This window comes from Acomys russatus, chromosome 21, assembly GCF_903995435.1.
Source record: "Acomys russatus chromosome 21, mAcoRus1.1, whole genome shotgun sequence".
Classification (NCBI taxonomy): domain Eukaryota; kingdom Metazoa; phylum Chordata; class Mammalia; order Rodentia; family Muridae; genus Acomys; species Acomys russatus.
Window position 1 is genome coordinate 5,895,976 of NC_067157.1, and position 24,933 is coordinate 5,920,908.

The window sequence follows — 24,933 nt, forward strand, 5'->3', positions numbered from 1 at the left end:
TGGGATAAGCAACACTTCTTTAGACCTGTATAGTCATAAAAATCACATTTAAGAAACCAACATTTGGCAAGTTTTTAATATAACATGAAAAGCCGAATACTTCTTTTGATTTTGAAATATGCTTAAAGTTTTAAGGAGAGGTTGTTAGTCATTCTCATTGTAAATTTAGAAGCAAATTAAGTGATATTTAAACCATACTTTCTGCATTTCTTAGATTTTTTTTTTTTTTTCTGTTTTTCCTCCTTTCCCCCTGCCCCCTTCTACCTTCCTGTCTTTTTAACGAGCAGAGCCTTGTGCATGCCAAGCTCGGGCGCTGAGCTCTGCTCACCATACTTAAGAACCTCCTTTCCAAGAGCAGGGTTAGGGTCACAACAAAATTAGGAAAGCACGAGAGTTTCCTCATGCCGCTTCACCCACACATGCACAATCTCCAGCTGCGTAGCACTGCGTGTGCTAACAGCTGGTGAGCCCACATTGCCTTTAACCCTTCAGGAGCTCATGTGAGGCTTAGCTTAGAATTGTGTGCCTCACCTAGCTGTCATTCACCTTTTAAAATGGCTGTGCAGAGCAACTGAGTAACAAGGCAGATGACAGCCCGCTTCATCTAGTGGAAGCCAACATGCCTTCCCTTTCTTCTGAGCTTCGGGGTGTTATGAAAATGCAAAAACCTGACCCATATTCAATATATGCTTTTAAAAAGACTATATTTTTCAAAAGATCATGTCACAAATTTTATTTTTGTTTCATTTTTTGAACTACACTTTATATATTTACTGACATTTACAGCTTTCCTGTCTTTCTCTCTTTTTCACACACACACACACACACACACACACACACACAGATGAGATTTGACAAATTATGTAACCACCACTCCCCTCATAATATGCAACAGTCTCCTCATTTCATGGTATCCATGTTTGTCACTTTTGAAGAGATTCAATTGACCAGTTATTTATTTATATGTTGTCATAACTGGCTAACTGATGGAGTTCCTTTAACCTATCTCAAATAGGAATTATTTCAGTATCCTCTGTCAAATAAGGTCCATATTGACTTCCACTTTTTTCTTAGGTATTTTTCTTCAGTAATTTCAATCTAGCTGAAAATTACTGTCACATGAGGAGTGTTTGTTCTTGGGAAAGGAAAGATCAATTCTATGCAATTTACTGATTTTCCTCTTAACTGACTCATGATCCTTTCCTATACAATATAAACTCATGGCTTACCTTTGTAACAGGACTCAAGTTTTATTAGGCTTATTTATACTGTTAAGAAGATTGTGTTTCCTTGTCACTGACATGGATATGTATTTACTTTAAGAAAATGAGTACTGTGTGTGGTGATTTGAATAGAAATGGCCCCATAGGCTCAAATATTTGAATACTTAGTCACCAGGGAGTGGTGTAATTTGAAAGGATTAGAAGGATTAGGGGTGTGGCCTTGTTGGAGGAAGTGTGTCACTAGGGATGAGCATTGCAGTTTCAAAAGCCCAGTGTCGGTCTCTTGGTCTGAGGATCAGGACATAATCTCTTAGTTACTGTCCCAGTGCCATGTGTGCCACATGCTACCTGTCATGATAATAATGAACTAGACCTCTGAACTGTAAGCAAGCCTCTAACTAAATGCTTTATTTTCACAATGGTTGCTTTGGTCATGGTGTCAGTTCATAACACTAGAACAGTGACCAGGACACTCTAAAAAATTGTGGTTCTTTAATTTTTCTAGCTCATAGTCTTTACTAGTCACTGTCTGAAGTATCAAGGTATAAAGTGACGTTTGGAAGTAACTTGGCATATAGATATTTTTGTTTTAATAATTTCTTGTTCTGTGGAGCTTTTATCTTTTTCAGATGTGCATAATGTTTGTTTATTCTTTAGTATAAGCTAAAGAAAGATACTGGTTTAATCAATCTATTTTGATAATGCTGTTAATAATTGTCTAATTCTGTGTGTGACAAAAACGTAGACATAAATGTAAAGCGCTTCCCACTGGGTGACATAGTAAAGGGTTCTGCTCTCTGGCGCGCGCTCTCTGTCTCCCAAGTTTTGTCACGTTTTGGGTTAATAGATAAGAGTGCTTGCTGTGCCAGTATGAGGACCTCAGTTCTGCTCCCAGCACACATGAAAGACACCAGGCGTGGTTCTGTGCACCTGTAGCACAGTGCTGTAGGAAGCAGGGACAGCATCGCACTGAGACTGACTGGCCACTAGCTCCACGTTCAGAGGAAGACTGTCTAAATAAGGGGGACACGGACAGAGCAGGACACCTCAGATTCCTCTCTGGCCTCTGCATGTTCACACACACTCCACACACATCTACCACAGTCTCACACATACATGTACATGTATAAATTTGGCATGCTTTTCAATAAGATTCTTTTATTATCATTACTCATAGATGACAAAGGGTTTATTTTTTGTTTATTATTCATTTTGTTATTTACAAAGTCAAATTATAGGGCTCTACTAATTTTATTTGGGAATAATTAATAGAAAACCAATGTTAGGATGGGCATATCAGTTCATGCTTATATCCCAGGCTAAGGCAGGAAGATCACCAAGCTCTTTCTAGGCCTCCCTTGGATACATAATGAATGTCAGGTCATTTTGAGATGATACGTGTGAGTTTAGGCTAGTCTGGGTTATAGAGTTAAAATCCTACCTCAAAAAACAAAACAAAAAAGTTTACTTAAAAAACATCTTTTTAAGCTATCTAAAGGGACTGGATGGATGGCTCAGTAGTTAGGAACAGTTGTTGCTCTTCCCTGAGGTCCCCATTTCATTCCCAGCACCCACATGGCAGCTTACACCTTCTTACAATAGTGTTAGAAGGTCTGAGGGATCTCGAATCAAGTACACACACACGCGCGCGCGCACACACACACACGCGCACATCTGGAATCTGGGCATTTAGAATCAAGTATACACACATGCACACACATGTGCACGCACAAATTGAGTTAAGTTCACTATTCTTAATAGTCTTAAAGTATAGCTTTTAGATTTTGCAGAGAAACTTGCTTTTGCCAATTTATTGTGTCATTTACAATCTCATTATTACCAGTTGCCTTTTAGGATTCTTGTTAAAGACATTTTACTTTTAAATATCAAATTTAGCTTAAATTTATGACTTTTATTAATCTTAAAGTTGAACTCTATTTAAAATATCATTATTTTCCAATCACTCTCAGATTTTTATTTATATTTATAGCTTGTGTTATAGGATATAAAGATTTCATGTAAATTTCAAATTACTTTTACTTTAGCCAGACATGTTCATGACCTTTCCTTTCCTTTATTTAGCAATGAATCCCTTCAATTATTAACAATAATGACTATGATGTTTATAGATCTTGTAATGCCTAAATTCTTTCATCTTAACAAACATCAAATGAATTTTCTTTAGGCCAGTCAGTAACAAAAGTGTGGCAACTTAAGTTATATCTGTAACTTTAAGTACATAGGTCAGTAATACAAAATTTATATAAGCTTTTTCTAAGGAATGCTTTCAATGCAATATAGAAACACTGATGCTTGCAAGGTAGTTATGCTTTTCAGCAACTACTTTAACTAGGTCAAATCTTACAGACACATACCTGACATAGTTGGCTCACTGTAAATCATGAATGTTAAAGTGAATGAGTCCTTTTTACTAAAACAAAAACAAAAAAGACCCTTTTTAAGAATTGGTTAAAACTATTAAAAAAAATTCATAGTGCTGATTTTATTTATTTTGGGTCATTGCTTACTAAATCTGGGAATCTACACATTTCTCCCATTTAGCTGTTTCCTCCTTCACAACACTGAAGGTTTTGAATGGGGAGGAATTTGCGCCCTTTGGCTCAGGTTGCAGGCTCACGTGATTGAGTCAGAGAAGCCCGGGTCAGGACTATTCTTTGCTTATCTTTTCTTGGGGCTACTTGTAAATCCTGCTTTCTGTTCTAGGAAAAATAAAGTAAGAACAAGCACAAAAGCTATTCTTTCTATTGGGTTTAGTTGTTGGTGCTTGATTATAACTTCATGTGAGTTAACTTCACTGTCTTATTTTACTAAGTTGTAGTTTATTTGATGTACATAATCTTATTTAAATAACTTCTGTTGGCAGTAAAACATGTTGTAGGATACTTGCTCCTTTGAAATGTAGTGACAACATTTGAGAAAATTGAATCAGTTCATTTGGATTATAAAAAGGCTCCAAATATTTTATTGTGAAGTATTTAATTCCTATAATTTATCCTGACTCTTCCAGCTCTACCTAGCCCAATGAGTTTATGAATTGTGCCAATAATGGTGCAAAGATATTACATGTAGACTCAGATTTAAACAAACACAAAACACTTTGTTCTTATCTCAGCATCCCCTAAAAGTATACAGCTCTGGTTCCAGACCTCAGGACCACCCATTACCCGGGACACTGGATACCCCTATTTATTCAAGAAGTTTGGGAAGTAGCTGTGTGCAGTGGGGGATGGGTGTGGGTCTGTGCAGAGATCACAGTGAGGCGATTTTACCCCAGCAGAAGCATCAGCATTGCTTATAAAGTGCAAAATTTTGTTGATAGTAAATCTAATTTATAGTAAATGCTTGTTATTTTAGTTCAGTGCTTGTTGTATTTATTTTCTGTGCTTTCAAAAGCTTACAGTGGACTGTTTGTAACCTTAGTCCTCAGAGCTTTCTAGGCTGCAGGCTCCATCCATTGGTCTTGAGAGCTAGTACCAAGCTTTTGTTTTTTTTCCTGCAGAAAAGAAGGAAAACTTTTCCTTTCTCTTGGATTGCTTAAGCCTAATGCCTTCTCTTTTAGTCAGTCTCTGACTGCACTGAAGTGAATTTCATAATGAATGAGTTTTCCATTTTATAGGAAATGGTTATTGAAATGTTATTGAAATGTGCTGTTATTGAAATGTTATTGAAATGTGATTACATTTTTTAGAAAGACAAAATATTTATTATGAAATAGATTTCTAACACAACTCATAAAAATACATTAGTGAGTGTGCGAGTGTGTATGAAGTACCGTGCAGAGGTCGGAGAAGAAGTCTGTTGAGTCAGTTTTCTCCTTCCACATTTACGTGGGTTCTTGGAATCAGACCAGGTGGGCAGGCTTGTGTGGCAAGGGCCTTTACTTGTTGGGGCATCTTGTTTAGCCCTAAAATAATACTTTTCAATCAGTACTAGCATATCTATTTTTCTATAAGTTATTTTCTAAATTTCAATTTATTTCTTAGTACTTAAGACGATAGAAGATAAATGGAAAAAAAAGGCAACTGGGTACAAATGTAAAAGTGTATTAGTGTATGTATTTCTTACTCTCTTCAGTGCTGTAAGATAGTGTAGGCAGGGGTTTGAGAAAATACTGTCTCTTTGAACATCAGCATTTTACTCTGGAGTTAAAAGAGAGTAACTGCCAAACGTAGTGTGGTGGCTTATTCATGATGCTTAGTTACTGTGAGCCATTAAATGGTTAGATTTTGAAGCTGCTTTTGTTTGTATTTAGAGTTCTATACTAAACATTATCACTATATCACCAAATAGTGAGTGAAATTTATGAAACAATAATTTGATTTGTTTGTTTGCTTTTGTTTTGGGTTTTTGTTTTTGTTTTTAGAGATAGCTTTCTCTATGTAGCCCTGGCTGTCCTGGAACCCTCTCCATAGGCCAGGCTGGAACTCAGAGATCTACCTTCTTCTGCCCCGCAAGTGCTGAGATTAAAGGCATGCGTCACTACCACTCGGCTGTGAAACAATAATTTCTTAAGATGTACCTTGATTGATCTTTTAAAAATATCTTGTTCTTTGGTTTTTCTATGTAAGTGAGTCCTTTAAAAAACTTCCAAGAGTGATAGGACTTTAAAGAGTGATGTGGGTTTTTGTTAACAGTATGTTGTCTTAAAATAGTCTAGACTACTGTATTTTTAAAATTTCCTAGCATCTTCATAGGCCTGTAGATGTTAAAAGGCAAGAAATGATATTTGATTGTGATTTTGTTACCAGTTCATAATTTAGTGGCCCAGATTTGTAAATATGAATTGTGTGTGTATGTGTGTGTGTGTGTTTTATTAAGATAAATAAGAAAAAAAAAAGAAAAATCATCCTATTTTGAATAATAAAAACTAAATTTAGTGATGTAAGATAAAAATGAAATGAAAGATTATTATGTTACATAGAAAGGTTATTTAAGCATCTGTTAATAAATGGGTTATCAGTTTTTGTTGTTGTTTTTGTTTGTTTGGTTTGGTTTGGTTTGGTTTTGGCTTTTTGAGATAAGGTTTCTCTGTGTAGACTAGGCTGGCCTTGAACTCACAGAGATCCACCAGCCTCTGCCTCACTGAGTGCTGGGATAACTGGCATGCACCACTATGTCTGGCCCAATTATCAGTTTGTAAAAATCTAGGATCTGGGGTAAAGTTTGTAATTGATGTGTTATAATTGATCTGTTCACCCACATGGACATTCACACGAAATGATTTTTTTTGGTCTGTTCTTTAACAGTGCTTCAGTTTCTAGTAATTATATCTTCACATAATTATGTTCCTTAGGGTTGAAGTTTTTTGTTTGTGTTCTTAGGGCTTATTAACATTTATTTAATATGTAGAAGTGTTTTGCTTGCATGTATGTTTGTGCCATGTTCATGCAGTGCCCGTGGAGGCCAGAGAGGGTGTCAGATCCTCTGCAGCTGGAGTTAGAAATGACCATGAACACCGTGTGGTGCTGGGAACTGAACTCTGCTTCTCTGAAAAAGCAGCATATACTCTTCATCTCTGAGCCATCTTTTCAGCCACTTGGGTTGAATATTTTTTTAAAAATTGAATCTTAAAAATCTCTTATTTTGGGTGGCTCACAAACACCTAATAATTCCAGCTCTAGGGGATCCAACGACCTCCTCTGGCCTTTTGTGTACTTGTACACATGTGGCACACACACAAATAAGAATCAGAAAAAGGAAGTTAGCATTTTCTGTTAAGTGCTGTTAAAAAAGTTGTAGTGAAGGAAGGGAGTGTGGGGGACAGAATGTTACTATGGATAGAGAATGAGTGACTACACTGTGCTGGATGGAGGCAGGAGTTGTATTTTCATGTGACACGGACCCTTTAATCAATCTGGGTGTTATGGAAGCAACCAGACTCCAGGTTTCAGCTAATGGGGTCATTCTGGAGTCTGGGAAACCGAAAATTTCTTAATTTTATATCTTTCCCTAAGTGAGTGAATGCTCCAAGGAAATACATGGTTTTAAGATGGAGACTTCCTGACTTGGAGCAAGGGCTATATGAGAGAGTGTTTCCTTAGGTGATGACTGTGTCCATTCTCTCTTCTGGTCACTGTTCCCACAAGTCATTCAGAGTCTGTGATGATCAATGTTAAATATATGTTCAAGGTCTTATAATGCAATAATGCTTTCAGAGTAGAATTTAATAACATAGAACAAAGTTACGTGTTGTGTATCTGTGTGCCTGCATGAGTTTATATGCTGCACTTGTGTTTAAGAGCCCTCAGGAAGCAAGGCCCTGGATCTTCTAGGCCTGGAATTATAGTTGTAAGCTAGGTGATGTGGACGCTGGGTCCTCTAGGCCTAGAATTAAAGTTCTAGGCTGTCTGACGGGGAAGCTGAGTCCTCTACAAGAGCTCAGGGTAGATTTTATACAGAAGAATTGACTTTAATTTGCACTTTCAGTTTTAAATTGTAAATTGAAGGGATTATTCAAATTACCAATTCATCTTGCCATCTCCCAATCACTTGATCATTTTGTTGCAGTCTGCCACCAGGGACTATTACAGTCCTGAGCAATGTCTTTCCTCATCTTCTTTTTTTCCCTGCTGAGGTCCTCATTCTAACAGATATTAGAACAAGCAATCACTCAGCCGCAAGTCTATCTTCAGCACACGTGCCATTTCTTAGAGAAGAGGTAAACAGCAGCTAACAAGAAATTTAGAATTCAAAATTAATTTAGAATTTATTTTGATACGACTTCTTATTGCTATTAAGAAAAAGGGAATCTATTTTGTATGTTTAACCCCTGTGAACTCAAATCTTGTTCTTCCTTCTTCTCCTTTAAGTTTAATTAGTTTCTTTCTTTCTTAAAGGCTGTGGCCAGTGTCATAAGGCACACCATCATGACCATGGTGTAAGTTCCAAAAGGCCATGTTCCTGCTGTGGTGCCACAGGTGTGTCTGCTGAGCATTTCTTCCTCACAGACATCCATGGCACCTAGTCTGCTGTCCCTGTTGACAGGACTTTGAAGAACTTAAGCAACATGATCTTGTAATCTTAGCTGAAGCAAGATTTTAGATGTCATAATTGATATCTGTAAGATAAAAGTGATTATGTAATGTTTACTCATTTTGTTACCAAGGAAATTGGGGTTTTTCTTTCTTGTTTTGGTTTTTAGTGTTGTTAATGAAAGAATTTAGAAACTGACTTGGAAACTTAAGGACAGTTTTATTAGAACTGGAAAGAATACAGCAAAGCAGGCAAGTAGTAACTCTTGACAGCTGCCAGGAAAAGGCTGGTACGTAACAGGAAGAGAGAAAGCTATGCCTTTTGTTTTAGGGTCCTAGAAATTAAACAGGGTTTCTCTATATAGCTCTGGCTGTCTTGGAACTCATTATGTAGACCAGGCTGGCCTCAAACTCACAGAGATCCGCCTGCCTCTGCCTCTGGAGTGCTGAGATTAAAAGCGTGCTCTACCATGCCCTGTCTTCCACTATGCTTCATGAAAAGTATGTTTTAAAGGAGTATCATTTTTATGACTGGCAGATCTGGGCCCAGGGGTCCTGCTCAAACTAGGGCACCAGCCAAGGACAATACGTGCAGTAAACTTTGAACCCCTACTCAGATCTTGCCAATGGACAGGACATTCTCCACAGTTGAGTGGAGAGTCGGGTATGACTTTCACACGAACTCTGGTGCCCCATATTTGACCACATCCCCTGGATGAGGAGGCCTGATGGAACTCAGAGGAAGGCTAGCAGGCTACCAAGAAGAGACTTGATACCCTATGAGCATAGACAGGGGGTGGAGGTCCCTCTCAGTCACAGTCATAGGGGAGGGGAGTAAGGGGGAAATGGGAGGGAGGGAGGAATGGGGAGATACAAGGGATGGGATAACAATTGAGATGTAATATGAATAAATTAATAAAATATATTTTAAAAAAGAAAAAGGAGTATCATTTTGTGGAAAGGATAGAAAATTCAACTGTATTCTAAAAATTGTGGATAAGGAACATAATGTAGCATTTTTAGCAGGAAGAAAAACAGGTTAATAAGCCGAAGCAAAATTTCTCAACCTTGTCACATTGGGTCTTATTGGCCCAGATAATTCTGGTGTGCTGCACAAGCTATTTAGCACTGTCTCACTTGTGCATGCTAGATGCTAGCAGCACACTTCTCCAACATGACACTGTCACCTCCATATAGGAGCCTCTGGCTTAGCGATTGTGGGTAAATCTTGTAATATATTTGAAGCTTTATAGTTAATATCTTTAACTTCTGTTTAGATATATAGTAAATTTTTTTCTTCAGAGGGTCTGAACATTTAGAATAAGAATTAGCACCAAGTTATTTAAGACTTAAGCAATGGGCTTGGAGAGATGGCTCAGCGTGTAGAACATTTGCTCCTCAGAGGCCCTCAGCTCAGTTCTCAGCACCCTCCTAGTCACTGTAACCTCAGCTCCAGGGACTCTACTGCCCTCTTCTGGCTTCATGGGCACTAGCCCCCTCCATGGCATAACCTACATGGACACAAACACACAGAAAAGAAATATATTTTTAAGGTTTAAGTAACAACATGGACTTAATGCTTAGTATGAAACATTTTAATATTTTTGTTTTTACAATATTATATTGTGATTGATAAAGCCAATTTAAAAAACACTCAGTATTTTCTCTACTGAATTCTGCTATTTTCAGAGATTACTTTAACTATTAAGATGTTTCAGCCTCCATAATATAGTTGTTTGGGGTTCAATAAAATGATGTGAGGTAATTGTTAACAGGCGTATATGACTTGATGAGTCAATGAGTGTAACCAAGACAACATAAGTATCTTGCTGTTGTCATTTGCATTGAGAGAAGAAATTTTATTTGAAGAAGGAAGATGTTTTATGTGACCGTAGAACAAGTGGAAAAATAAGCATTGTAAGGTAGAAACAGTTTTTTTGATCTTGAAAATGTTATATGACATGGGGGAATTTTCAGAAGCCATTGCCAAATTTATCTTCCTAAGTATGTAATCTTTTCCATGGCTGGAAGGTCTTATGCTGGGCCGAATGTAAGTTGCAAGTGTATTTTTTATTGTGCCCTGCAATGTAGAATTTCAAAATCTGTTGAAGGAATAGTTTCCTTAGTATTAAAGAAAACCATCTTTATACTTTATAAGATGTTCCTTTCACCACAGAGATTAATTCATGTTGTGTTCATCCTTTCTACGTGTATTCATTACTTGATAGACATGTGTCTTCCCAATTCGCATTGATATTTCCCCTCTGCATTCCAACTGGGTTAATCTTTTCATAATGCTCTTCATTATGATGCTTATTTTCTCCACACAGCCATTAGGGACAGTCTTTCTATAACCAATTGTTATTAATTTTGTTCTTACCATATGTTCAAATGCATGCTAAAATCTATCAGGTTTTTTTTTTTTTTTTAATGTTTCATGATATATATTTCCTTTGTTTTCCTGTGGATTTGGCCCATTCCTGAGATAATGCCAGACAGACTTGAGGCTGGATAGAACATCACGCTTTGAAACATTTGGTTTTGTCAGTAAAATGTGTCATTACAAAGGGCGGAGGCTATCACTGTCCACACTGTAAGCCTAGCCTAGCCACTGTTTCCTCTGTGCTGTCATTTCACATGTCTTCTGGAGCACTGCTATTTAAAATGTCTTCCTTTCACTTGTGCTCCTTACACCCCACCCCCATCCCCGCACTTAATGACACTTACCCGTTCCCTCTTCCTGCCGTAAAGAGCTTCTGTAGGAAATTGATAATCGGTGTCTTTCTGTTTCAGAGTCTTTTAACACTGGTGCTGCCTGCTAAGAGGAATTGACGAGGTTCCTGTGATCCTTGTCAGCTTCTCTTTGATTAATCAATTTTTCTTTCGTGGAGAAGCTCCCTTTAACAAAGGATCACTAAACTGACCTTTCTGTGGCTTCCCTGGCATCTGCCCCTCTTCCTCTTCTAACCCTACTACTTACCCTTTTGTTACCAACTTTAATTTTTGGCTTTCAGTTAGTCTCATGTAGTAGAGGGTGGAAACTGTTTCATTGTAATTCATGTATGCTAGGTGGTTCTACTTAATTTGAATACTTGCATAATTCAGCTTATAAAGCTGTTAGCTATTCAAGTAAGCACAAGTGCAAAGCAAATGAGTTTGGTTTTTGGTTGTTGTTTTGTTTTGTTTTTGTTTTTGTTTTGTTTTGTTTTGGTAACTGCTACTGACTTCCCGGGTAAGACCAATAGAAAGCAATTCCAAGATTCTTGAAAGAGAAATAGTTCAAAGATCTCTAGAAAAACAGGAGATGTATTGTCTCATCTAGAAAGATGCTCTGAAAATCATGCCAATCATTGTTCTACTTACAGAATTTGTCTTTCGCTCATGGGCAAGTTTAAGCTCTCAAGTTAACTTGAATATGTGGTTATAAGTACTGACGAGCCAGGCAGGGTACCAAGCCTTTAATCCCAGCACTTGGGAGGCAGAGGCAGGGGAATCGCTGTAAGTTCTGAGCCAGCCTGGTCTACAAAATATGAATCCAGGACAGCCAAGGCTACACAGGGAAACCCTGTCTGGAAAAAACAAAAAGAAAAAAGAACTGATGAGACTATATATAAAGCTGGTAAGAATATATCTGAATATTATTGATATGGATTACAAACAAATGTAAATCTAAACTTAATAAATATCTCGAGTAAAACAAAGGAGAATGTCACAGCCTTTGAGTATACAAACCATTGTCAATAGATGCCAAATAAAATGCTAACTACAAAAAGAAAATATGACAAATTGCACATTATCAAAAACTTAAAACTTTTCTTCATTTACCGCTAAGAAGCTAGAAATGTAAACCACAGTTTGGGAGATTTTCTGTGAACGTTCAGAAGATGGAAAACTTACCAAGAAGTATACTGGAAGGTGGATGTTCTGTTTATGTCTGTAATTTCAGTACTTGAGAGGGTGGAGTAGGATGGTTGCTGCAAGTTCATGGCCAGTTTAGGCTAGATACAGAACAGTCTGGATTATGAGGTGAGACCCTGTCTCAAAAGTGAAAATCAAAGGGCACAGAGATGGCTTAGTGGGTGAAGGCATTTGCCGTGCAAGCATGGTGATCTGATTTTGATCTTTGTAACTTATGCACCGGTAGAAGGAAAGAATCAGCTGTATGTTCACAGTTGTCTTTTGACCTCTATATGTGTGCTGTGGCATGTATCCACACAGCTCATGCATACATGCATACATTCACATGTAATAATAAATAAATAATTTAAAAATCCAAATGCAACAGTTGTATACCAGAGTTGGTGAGCATAGAAGGCTACAGCCGTAACCTCAACACTCAGAAGGTTGGGTGAGGACTGCAAGTTCAAAGGCAGCCTCAGATAAATAGACAGTTTCTAAAGAAGAAAGAAAATCTATGGATTAGCAAGAGTCTGTAGAATATGCCTACAAATCAGGAAAGGTCAATCAATCAGAATATAGCAAAAAACAGCAAAACAGTCCTTGCTGAGTTTCCCTTGATTACTATATTTGACTAAATTCCCCCATTCCTAAATTGGGCTTCACAGCTTTTTACTCTTTATCAAACCTTGTATAAAAATAGGCTTAACTATGTCTAATTTTCTTATCAAGGCACCTATGCCATATAAGCCTTATTCTAAACAGATTTCTGTTTTTCTGTTTTCAGATTGTTTATTTTTTAGTCAAAGAAAATTGTTTCTCTATACCTGCAGTTTATCACTGTGGCGTGATCTCCAAATGTACTAACACTGACCATGAGTGGAATGCAGAACAAATCATGGCTTGGCTCATTGTTTTGTTGGTTGTCTAGATACTTAGAAAAGTTAGTGTTGGGTGGATCTGCACCCAGGGCAGTCTGCTGAACTACTGCACCAACCAAGGACAATACATGCAGTAAGCATTGAACCCCTATTCAGATCTAGCCAATGGACGGGACAGTCTCCACAGCTGTGTGGAGAGCGGGGACTGACTCTGACATGAACTCTTACTAGATACTTAATATAATAGCTGCTTCATTGTCAACCTACTTTTTCTATGTTAAATTTAAGCATGTAGAAATAACTTCTTACCTGTAAACTATCTTTGTATCAGATGTTTCTCAGTATTTATGAGTGAAATTTGATATATATAAAATTATAACATATCATTTATACCAACTATCTATATTATATAGTTAACACATAGATAATATACATGAATATTTATATGTGAGTGGTTTTGTCTGCATACGTGTCTGTGCACCATGTACATGAAGTGCCTGTAAAGTCTACAAAAGGTGTCAAAACTCTAGTACTGGAGTTTTAGACATTGGGTACGTGCTGTGTGGATACTGGGAACAAACGTCAGACTCTCTGCAAGTGCAACAAGCGCTTGTACCTGCTGATCCATCTCTCCAACTCCTGCTGTTGTGTTCATATAAGTCAATACTTATCTTCTCAGTATGGATCATTTAACCTTTTTCTTTTCTTTTTAAAAAATTATTTCATGTATACTATTATTTTGCTTGCCTGTATGTCTATGAACCATGTGCATTCCTGATGTCCAGAGAGGCCACAGTGGGTGGCAGATCCCTTGGAATGGAAGTTAGAGTTATGAACCACCATGCCAGTTCTGGGAATTGAATGCTAGTCTTCTTGATGAGGAAACAGTGCCTTTTCTCCAGCCTACTACTTTACCTTTTTAATAGCTTTCAAAAGAGACTGTAGAGCCAAACACAGTATCATGTGCCTTTAGTTTCAGCTATTGTGGAGGCTTAGTCAAGAAGATTGCTAGAGCCCCAAAATTCAAGGTCAGCTACAGCAACATAGGACTCTGCTTCCCCAAACCTGTTGTTCAGCATCCATCGGGGCCTGGATTCCACTTTGGGTGGGCTGGTCCAGGTGCTGCTTGCTTCCAGAAGAGATCAGATATACCTCAAGATCAAAGGTCTTGGTTCTCACTCAGGGGCAGCTTAGAGCACTCAGGAGGATGTCTCATTGGGGGCAGTAGAACTGAGTTTTCCACTGAGTGTTACAGTTTAGCTCTTTTAGAATGAGATTGTTGGCATCAGATGGCAGTGGAGACTCGGGAATTCCACAAGCCTGTGATGATACCAAAAATGCTACAGCCCTTCATTAAGTTGGTGTGCTTAGGATGTGGGCAGATGCCCGAAACCAGCTGGAAGACAGGTCTGCTGAGATGCAGGCCCGTCAGCCACTTGGCAGCTCCACCATCACTGCCTGACCGGCAGCCAAGCCCAGGGTGTCCAGCTGCGATTCTCCAGGGAGGAGGGGAGCCCTCCCTTCTCCAAAATAAATGGAGTCTCAGATGATCATGTTGGAGGAATGGCACAATGGCACGAGCATGAGAGTGCAAGCCAACCTTTGTTTTTGTGAATAGGGATTTATAAGCCTTGGGCAATGGGTTTGAGGGATGAATGTGTCTGATCCACTGGGGCTAGGGTGCTAGGGATACTTGATTTACGTGCTGTGGTATAGCAACTCATTTACATGCACTAGCATGGGGTCCTACCACAAGGAGAACACAGTACTTAATTATCCTATGGGTGGGGGAAAAACTTCCAGGTGCATTAAAGGTCATCTGCTGAAGGCTAGGATCTCCTTAGCATAGGGTGGGGTATTTCCAGGAATTCCCAGGTACTTGCTGAAAAGGTTCTATCAGGAAAGGCCTCTAATCTTCGCCAAGGACTCTGTGGCACTCCTTAGGGGGCCCCAGGGCCCCCAGATCAGGTGAAGAGAGGAAGCCCACATAATAGCATGAGCTCAGTTGGCTTATCTGGAAACACCAGACTTTGACCTTAAAAAGCAGGGCTCCACACAAACCCACAATAACCAGCATCCTTCAGCAGAAACATCATTATCCTTACTTCAGAATCTTTTCTGAGCTACTTGATATACAGTGAAATTGATAAGTTCGGTAACTTTGACAAATGCCTCTGCTTTTATAACTCATTTCCCTGAAAACATTGAACATCACCATCACCCTAAAAAGATCTTTCTGGTTCATCTGGAAGTTAACTGCCTCAGTGACAGGAAACAACTATTTTTTTCACTAATTCATCTGTTCTTCTTTCCTTCCCTTTCCTTCCCTTTCCTTCCTTCCCTTTCCTTCCTTCCTTCCTTTTAAATTCTTTTTGTATTTTGAGACAGGATCTCTCTATGTAGTCATGGCTGCTCTAGGCTTCACTCTGTAGATCAGCCTCAAACTGAGAGATTTACCTGCCTCTGCTTTTGGGATTAGAAAGATGAACCACCATTCCTGGCTTGCTTTTACCTTCTTTCTTTTTTTTTTTTTTTTTTTTTTTTTTTTTTTTTTTTTTTTTTGGTTTTTCGAGACAGGGTTTCTCTGTGTAGCCTTGGCCATCCTGGACTCACTTTGTAGACCAGGCTGGCCTTGAACTCACAGCGATCCACCTGCCTCTGCCTCCCGAGTGCTGGGATTAAAGGCGTGCGCCACCACGCCTGGCTCTTACCTTCTTTTTTTAAACCATAAGTTAGTTTTCGAATTTTTTAGATCTTGAAATAAGTGAAGTGACACATTCCCTAGTTTTTGGTTTTTTTTTTTAAACAAAGCCTCTTTTCCTAGGGAAGGCAACAACTTCTGACTTCTATAGGCACATGGCACACATACATACACTCAAAACATTCATACTTATAGTTAAATCTAAAAAGAAAAGACTTCTGTTTCCGTGTACATTCTTAGTATCATTTTGAAAAAGAATTGGCTATCCATGCGTAGGCTTACTTCTATCTCTTTTCTGTTTCGTTTTTTATTTCATACCTATTCCTGTCAGTTTTGATTATTGCAAATGTATGTTATATTTTGAAGCCAGGTAGTTATTTTTGATACGATTGGTTTGGCTACTTGGACTTTTTTGTAGTAAAATGAAAAGGTTAGGGCCTGACTCATAAGACTTGTACATGCTCAAGACAGACAGAACCCTGTCACGGAGGAAGAAAAATGAGTACAAAGCTCTCTTTATTCCTGGCTAGTGTGGTTTTGTTTGAGCTCCGTTCATATCTATTGGCAGATAGCAGCCCTGGTTTTCATGTTAACTTCATATCTTGAGACCTGGCTTAATTCATTTAGTGGTTCTTACATTTTGTTTTTTCATAGAATCTTTGGATTTTTCTATATGTAAGATCATGTCTCCTTCAAAAAGTGATAACTTGACTTTTTTTTCCTTCCCTATTTATTTATTTATTTATTTATTTATTTATTTATTTATTTTTGGTTTTTCGAGACAGAGTTTCTCTGGACTCACTTTGTAGACCAAGCTGGCCTCAACGCAATCCACCTGCCTCTGCCTTCCAAGTGCTGGGATTAAAGGCATGTGCCACCCACCACGCCTGGCCTTTCCTTCCCAATTTAAATGTATGTCCTTTATTTATTTCTTTTATCTGATTGCTCTGGCTAGGACTCTCAGTATTGAATAAAAGCGATGAAAGTAGTTATCCTTGTTTTGTTCTGTATCCTATCAAGGACCTTCCAGATTTCTCCAGTTTGGTATAATGACAACTGTTATCTTATTAGACATGGCTTTTATGTGTTTAAGTATGCTGCTTCTATAGCTTTTTTCAGCATTTTTATCATGTTGAATTTAGTCAGTTGCTCTTTTTGCATTTTATTGAGATATTTGGGTTTGTCTTCTGTTCTGTTGACATGGCTTATTATGTTTATTGATTTGGCTATATTGAGCCCTTCTTGCTTTCTTGTGGCGAGTGCTCATTTTAATGTGTTCAATTTGTTTTGCTAGAATTTTGTTACAGATTTTTACATCTATGTTTATTAAGGATGTTGGCTAGTAGCTTCCTTTTAAAATTGTATTCTTATTTGATTCAGATCTCAGGATAGCCTCACATTATAAAGTATGTTAAGACAAAATAGTATCAGGGTTTTTTAAGTGTTTGGTAGAATTCCGTTTCAGAACCAAACACCCATTGTACTAAAATAATATTCAGTGTATTCATGGCAGTGAAATTCTTATGTGGCAGCAAATCAGAAAAAGTGTGGTAGAACTGTTGAGATAGCTGAGTGGTTAAGAGCACTGGCAACCTTATGGTGTCTCATGACCATCTATCAAGGGATCTGATGCCCTCTTCTGATATGCAGGTGTACAGACAAAGGACTCAAATGAATGAATGAATCAATGTCGAACCAACCAGATTGGTTCATAGTATTAATCCTTAAACTGTACACAGTGCATAAACTTACTTTTTGGGAAGCCAGAGGGATTGTTTTCTAAGTGTTGTCTTTTCATTTGGGGGAATGTATCTATACATGCATATGCATATACATCTCTTTTTTTCCCCCTAAGAAAAATTTGCATATGCTTTTAACAAGAGCCTGTGAGTCCTGGTTCTGACATTTATCAGATCAAATTTCAGGGCTCTTGAAAAGTTTTTACCTTAAAAAGATAAATGATGCCTCTAGTTTTTATTGACCCCCCTTTTCATTTGTTCTCGTCAGCCTGATTTTGCCCTTTCTGTCTCAAGCATCTATTGAGCCCATTAGAAGCATAAATTGGAAGTCCAAATTTCATAATTGTTCAGAATATCTTAAAAGTTGAAGTAGGCTTAGTGAAATCACTCAGTGGGTAAACATGTTTGCCACCTAGCCTGGCAACCCAACCTCATTGCCAGGACCCACTCGGTAGAAGGAAAGAACCAATGTGAGAAAGCAGACTGTCCTTGGACAGCCTCAGGAGAGCTGTGGCTCGCATGTGCCTCCCACACAAGTAAATAAATGTATATTAAATTATCTTCATTCCTTTGTTCATTTACTTACTCAATAGTTGTTTTGTCCAAAGAAATGGTGTAGATAAAAATGTAAGTACAAGTACCAAATTCTTGTATAATATAACTAATGTGTAGATTATTTATTCTTATTTTATGTGTACTGATGTTCTGCCTGCATGCATGTAAGTGGACCATGTACATGCTGTGCTAACCAAGGCCAGGAAAGGGTGTTAGATCTCTCCTAAGACTGAAGTTACGCAGGGCTGAGTGCTGCTCTGTAAGTGCTGGGAACTGAATCTAAGTCCTTTGTAAGAGCAATAAGCACTCGTGACCGACAGCCTAAGAAGGCAGTGTTACAGACTTCTGAGACAGGAGACTAATGGGCTGAGTTATTCACAGACACCATTCAGGTAGGTCAGGGAAGAGATGCAGTGCTGAACCGTTACACTTACTCTGGTAGGAGATATTGGGACCTGAAATAGGGAAGTGGCAATCCAGTGAAATGGGCAATTGAAAGAGAGGTAAGTATGCTAATAAACATTGGAACGTAAATATCTAAAACAATGGGACCATTTATAAAAATTAGTAGGTCAGTGGTAGAGGTTGATTTGGGGATAAAATAATATAGTTTTCTCTTTTTGCAAATCTTTCCTCATCTATATTTGACTTATTTTTAAATTTAAAAAATATTTGCTAAGAGTTCTTTTTAATTACAAAGATCTGTTTCTATAATTTTGTTTAAAAGTGTGTGTGTGTGTGTGTGTGTGTTGGTGTGGGCATGCCATATGGTATTCAGAGGATAATTTCTAGCAGTCTCCCCTCTCTTGCCATCCAATGAGATCTGGGAATTCTTAGGCTTGAGTGCAAACTAAAAACAATGCATAGCTCTTTTTTTTTTTTTTTTTTTTTGCGGGGGTCTTCGATACAGGCTTTCTCTGTGTAGCCTTGACTTTCCTGGACTTAATTTGTAGACCAGAACTCACAGAGATCTGCGTGCCTCTGATTCCCAGAGTGGTGGGATTAAAGATGTGCACCGCCGTGCCTGGCTAACTATGCCTGCTTTAATGAATAAAATTAAATTAAGTTGGCAAAAGTACACCAATATATTACACACTGTGCTTCTTACAGAAGCACACCGTGAACACAGGGGAGCTGTGACTGAAACAGCTATTCCTTAGTCAGCTCTACTTCGCCTGATTTCAAATAAATGAACTTTCTGTAATGAGACAGGAGAAAGGAAAGCTGCTCTTCTGCCTGCCCCTGGGGCCCTTTCCCTCCTCCTGGGCTGCCTCATGCAGCCGCGATGTGAGGACATGTGCCGGGTCCTGTTGTAGCTACTTGTGCTGTGTTTGGTTGACGTCCCTGGGAGGCCTGCTGTTTTCTGCGGGCAGCTGGAGGGGACAGAGGGAAGCTGCAGTCAAAAAAAGAAATCACAGACACAGATCGAACGTGCTCCTCTTCACCACGGAAGGATTTCAGTGGGGGAGGGTCATCAGGGCGACATCCTCCCTTCTAGTTTTCATCAGCTGCAGCAGACTCAGGATGGGGAGGTGGAAAGGGAAGCAAGGCAAACAAGAAGACGTTCTGTCTATGCAGTCTTTGAGAGGGCCTCACCTTTGCTGTGCTTATGTTTGTAGAATCCATGATTCTATAAGCTAGCCCAATAAACTCATTGGTTTACTTAAAAACAAACAAATAAAGAATTGTTGAAACAGCTTTAACAGAGATGATTGTTTCAGTCCTGGCTCTTTCCCTCCCTACATTCCATCAGACACCAGAAAACGTCTGTCAAATTACAGACTTCAGCCTGAAAGATTTCGTTGTCAGGTGACCTGTACCAGAAACAGGTTTTTGGTTTTCTGTTTTTTTCTTATACCACATTATTTTCACAGTGAACAGTCTCCTTTTGCATTAAGTTTTGAAGTAATGTCATTATTTGGGTTATATATAATTAAAGCACTCTCCTTTTTTATGTGGAATATACATTCTGAGATCCTTATTGGATGCTGGAAAAGGACCCGGGAAACATTGTACAAACCCTCTATTACTGTGTTTCTTTATTTAAGCTGGCTTACAAATTCAGTGTTCTTTTCATCTTCACTAAGCACTATGCTCTGCAGCCCTCACTTATGTATATGGAGGAACAATGAAATCCTTTTCCCGTCAGCACTCTCCTGGATAGATTTGTTTCATTGTTGATCTCTGCAGCCTCAGCATATGAGCATTCTTCTTCCCTTCTTAAGTCATTACTGATCACCTTTTGCCTTAGAGGACTCCCTTTATAGCTCATTCTAGCATAACTGTGTTGTCAGCATTACTGCTATTTCCCGTTGGGGCAATTTTTAAGTTGACGAGAATTAGTACAGCATCTCCTGTTGCTCTGATAACCATGGTGGCTGGTGACAAATGATCAGGTAGGACGTGTATGCACAGGACACTGACGGGATGAGTCATCCTCTTTGGTGGGCTACAGTGGGATGCCAGAAGTTTACCATGCTACTCAAATTGTTTTACATTTTAAGCTTATAAATTAGCATATAATAAGCATATACACCTGCACATCAGAAAAGGGCATTAGATCTCATTATAGATGGTTGTGAGCCACCATGTGGTTGCTGGGAATTGAACTCAGGACCTCTGGAAGAGCAATCAGTGCTTTTAACCGCTGAGCCATCTCTCCAGCCCTATAAATTATTTCTAAACATTTTCATCTAATGTTTTCTAACTACTGTTTCCTTAGGTGGTGGAAAGCATGGGAAGCCATCTGGACATAAGGGGGCTTGCTGTATTCGGCAGCCAGCTTACTGTTTCTGTAAGGAAGTAAGAATCTTTTAATAGAATAGGCTCCCGTAGTTCACAGTGCGGGAGGGTCAGAGTCCCAGCTCAGGTGGTGGGGGCACTGTGTCTGCCTGTGGTGGCAAGGTCCAGTGGGTAGATACAGAGTGGTTGGAAAGTGCATGAAGGCAAGAGGCTGCCTTACAAAGCAGGAAGTCAAGACTGCAGGCCACAACCTCTAAGCACAAGGCCAGTTGACCTGTGGACCTCCTAGTAGGCCCAACCCCCACTAATTGCACACTATTTCCCAACTTTGGGGCTATGAATTCTTCAGGGGAGGGGAGTGGGGACAAAGCACATCTAAACCGTAGCAGATGGTGTTAGGATTGTGGACTTGAAATAGATTTTCTAGCTTCTGACCAACTAAGCCAGGACTTGCTGGATCAAGCAGTATTACGATTTTTATCCTGGCAATAGTTGGGAAAGGGAGGACAGCTCTGACACTAATATGATAAGGTGGCTGTTCCAAGGAAAAACAGCATTTTACCCATCACTGGAGCACAAACTCTGCTTTCACAGTCTTTTTCAAGTCCACTGTTACTGAGAAATCAAAGTACGTGAGTTTTTATGCATCAGCAGAAAAGACAGTAATACTTCTTTCTTTTGACACACAAGTTCAGAAGACTCCTTACAAACTGCAGTCTTCCTCATACACCAGAAAAGTCCTTACAAATTGCATAATCTTCCAAGTTGGATTTTCAAAATATACAAAAAAGAATTCAGACAGTTAAAGAAAAACTAGTAATTTAATTAGTACATTTGAATCCGCACATTCACATTGATTAAAAAATATTAGAAGAGTGAAGGAGTGTTTGAAATTCAGGTTATGATTTTATAATTGAAAATTTTTAAGTAAATTATAAGTCAATTGCTTTAGTATAAAATGCTAATTAGTATCATATTAAAACTTTCTACTCTGTACCCTTCTCTATAAAAATAATTGTATGACTTTGAAAATTGTATGTGTGACCCACTACCAGGTGGTTGTCACTGAAAACATGCATTCAAGCAGCATCATACAAACTCAGCGGCCTATGTACCATCTAGTATCTGGATGTAATAACAATGAATGGAGAGAGAGGCCATGAATTTGAAAGAGAACAGGGAGGGGTATTTGAGAGGATCTGGAAGGGGGAAATGATGTAACGTATTATAATCTCAAAAATAAAAGAAAAATGTTGATAGCATTTACAGTAGGCGCATTTTTTTCTCAAAATAATCACATATTGATGAAAATATCTTTTTTTTTTTTTTTAAAGAAAAAAGAAGTTATTCGTTACATTACAAAGAGAGCAGTGGGTAGGACAGTAACAGAAGAAGCACCTGCCCAAAGATAAATAAAAACCTTAATAATGATAATCTTTATATTATATAGCTCTAGTATAACAATCTATATTCAGTAGATTAAAATGTTATTAAGGCAGATGTAATTTTTTTTTCTTGCCAAACGGTGCTTTAGTTGGTTAAAAAATGAGTATGTGAGTTTATATATTGTATAATCTTTTAAAAATGTTACTGTGTGTGTATCTGTGAATATGGGTGCATGTGTGGAGGTCAGAGGATAATGTGGAGTTGGTTCTCTCCTTTCACCACGTCGGCCCTGGGAATTGAACTCAGGTTGTGAGGATGGGGGCAAGTGCTGTGCCCACTGGGCCCCCTTTATAGGAGATCCTATGTGGCAGAGTTGACGGGACCGAGAATGCGTGCGTGTAAGTTTTCCTGTCACTAAGTTGCCTTACAAAGTGGTGTAGGCTTTCAACTGCCAGCATCGTAAATTTTATCAGACTTCAGTAAAATAAAACAAAACTATACTTTTGTAATGGATAACAAAACTTCTGGTGTTGGTAATCTTAGTCTTTCTCTCCTTCCCCTACTCATTACAGAGCAAACTGTTCATGGAAGGATTTAGAAGCTTGAAAGAAGGAGAGCCAGTGGAATTTACATTTAAAAAGTCCCCCAAAGGCCTTGAGTCAATAAGGGTAACCGGGCCAGGTGGGAGCCCCTGCCTAGGAAGCGAAAGAAGACCTAAAGGGAAGACCCTGCAGAAAAGAAGGCCAAAGGGAGACCGGTAATTGTGCTTGCTGACTTACTAGCGTATTGTTGTGGAAAATATTTTTGAAATGTTTTTATCCTTTAGCTAATGGATCTTATAGGGCCTAGCCAAAAGAAATGTCGTCAGGGTGCAGCTGAATAGCTGTGTTGAGAAGAAAGTCTCATCTTGCAGTTTGGACTATCTTCAGAGTACTGAGCTACAGTTAGAGCACAGTGTGGCATGGTGCTTGACTATGTTCCTTAAACTGTTGGAAGTCCAGAGGAGGAGCACAAATTCTCCAGAGGAAGTGCCTCTCTCTGAACAGTTCTCTCATTTCCCACCTGCTTTTTCAGTGACAGTTTCAAATGACAACTCACACATTGAAAATCCAAACATTAGAAGTTAGGGGGAGGACGGGAGAGTTGGCTCAGAGGTTAGGAGCACTGACTGCTCTTCGAGAGGTCCTGAGTTCGACTCCCAGCAACCATATGGTGGCTCACAACCATCTATAATATGACCTAATACCTTCTTCTGGCAGGCAGAGCACTGTATACATAATAAATAAATAATATATTTTAAAAAAAAAAAAAAAAAGAAGAAGTTAGGGAGAAAGTCACTTGAAATCCCAGCCGAAGGCAGAAGTCAGAAAATGTATGCCATTTTGAAATCTATGAGTCTTTAAAAACTGATTCTTGTGGGCTGGAGAGATGGCTCAGAGGTTAAGAGCACTGGCTGTTCTTCCAAAGGTCCTGAGTTCAATTCCTAGCAACCACATGGTGGCTCACAACCATCTATAATGAGATTTGGTGCCCTCTTCTGGCAGACAGAACATTGTGTACATAATAAATAAATAAATAATCTTTTAAAAAACAAAACAAAACAAAAAAAACCCTGATTCTTGCATGTCATTCATTATTACCTGCATATATACTATATGAATCTGCCAAAATTTGCAAGCAATGCTGGAAGGGCTGTTGAATCTGTTTTCTGTGCTTTGAAATCAGCACCACTGCGTCAATTTTGTATGCACAGTTTTGAAATGCCTGACTACATCCTTTGAATAATTATTCACTACTGAAAATCTGGACCAAAGATTATGTACTAAAAGTCTTTGGTACCTGGTTCCAAACTGTACTCCAAAATAATTAGAGCAAAAAGTGCAAATAACAAAAGTTCGATAGCTTACTGAGTCTGTTTTAGTCCTTTGTAGCTGCGTAGCTGTGGGTCTCAGGGCTTTGTTTTGTTTTTAACATTTGACTGCTGTGAATATGAACTTTGATTATAGAAAAAATGGAAAGCTATTAGAAAGGTTTAGTTTAAAGAGCAACATAGTCTTTTAATCTAACTTACTTTATACTAGTCGGCGTTCTGTTGCTATGATAAAATACTTGAGAAAATTACATTAAAAGAGGAAAATTGTATTTTGCTCACTTCATGACTCTTGGAAAGGAGAGAAAGTTGGTAGAGGCCCTGAAGGTACATCCTCAGTGATCTGTTTTTGCCACCTAGGCCCCACCTCCTCAAGTTTCTCATTACCCACTGAGCCTTGAACCTGACAATTATCAGAGTGTTATTAAAGTAAATCACTTCCCAAAAGTTCTACTTCTGAACACTGCTGCATCGGGGCCAAGCCTCTATAATGCACTTTTCAGAAACATTTATATCTAAATCATAACATTCCTTAAAGTACTTAAGCAGCAGTTACTTGGTTACTTTAGTGTAGTTTGGAGAAGCAAGGATGGCAGATGAGAGACCAGTAAAGGATGTTCTACCAGTGTGCCAGAAAGCGATGATGATGGTTTGGATTGGGGTGGTAGACATAGAAGTGGTGAGCAAAATTCCTGTATGTTTTGAAGGTGGAGACGGCAGGATTTACTGATGGATCAGATGTGGACTGTGAGAGAAGAAGAGTCCAGGATGATTCCAAGGTTTGTTTGGCCTGGGCAACAAGAAAGATGGAGGGACCAGTTCCCAAGATGGGAAAAACTGCAGAAGGAGTAACATATAAGCACATTGGCTTGAGGCATGATGAGTCTGCAAGAGCATTACAAACCAGGTGCATAGATACACGATGCCGATTTCTAGGGCAGACACCT

The 24,933-nt window shown here is 38.7% G+C and overlaps 1 protein-coding gene across 2 annotated transcripts in view; it reads left to right on the forward strand.

Moving 5' to 3' along the window:
• Lin28b (lin-28 homolog B) overlaps window positions 1-24,933 on the forward strand; it is an 85,021-nt gene that overhangs the window by 13,033 nt on the left and 47,055 nt on the right. For both annotated transcript variants that reach the window (XM_051164335.1, XM_051164336.1), the window contains exons 3-4: window positions 22,689-22,873; window positions 24,694-24,765. In XM_051164335.1, coding sequence (XP_051020292.1) covers window positions 22,689-22,873; window positions 24,694-24,765 — 257 coding nt within the window. The remainder of the gene's footprint in view (window positions 1-22,688; window positions 22,874-24,693; window positions 24,766-24,933) is intronic.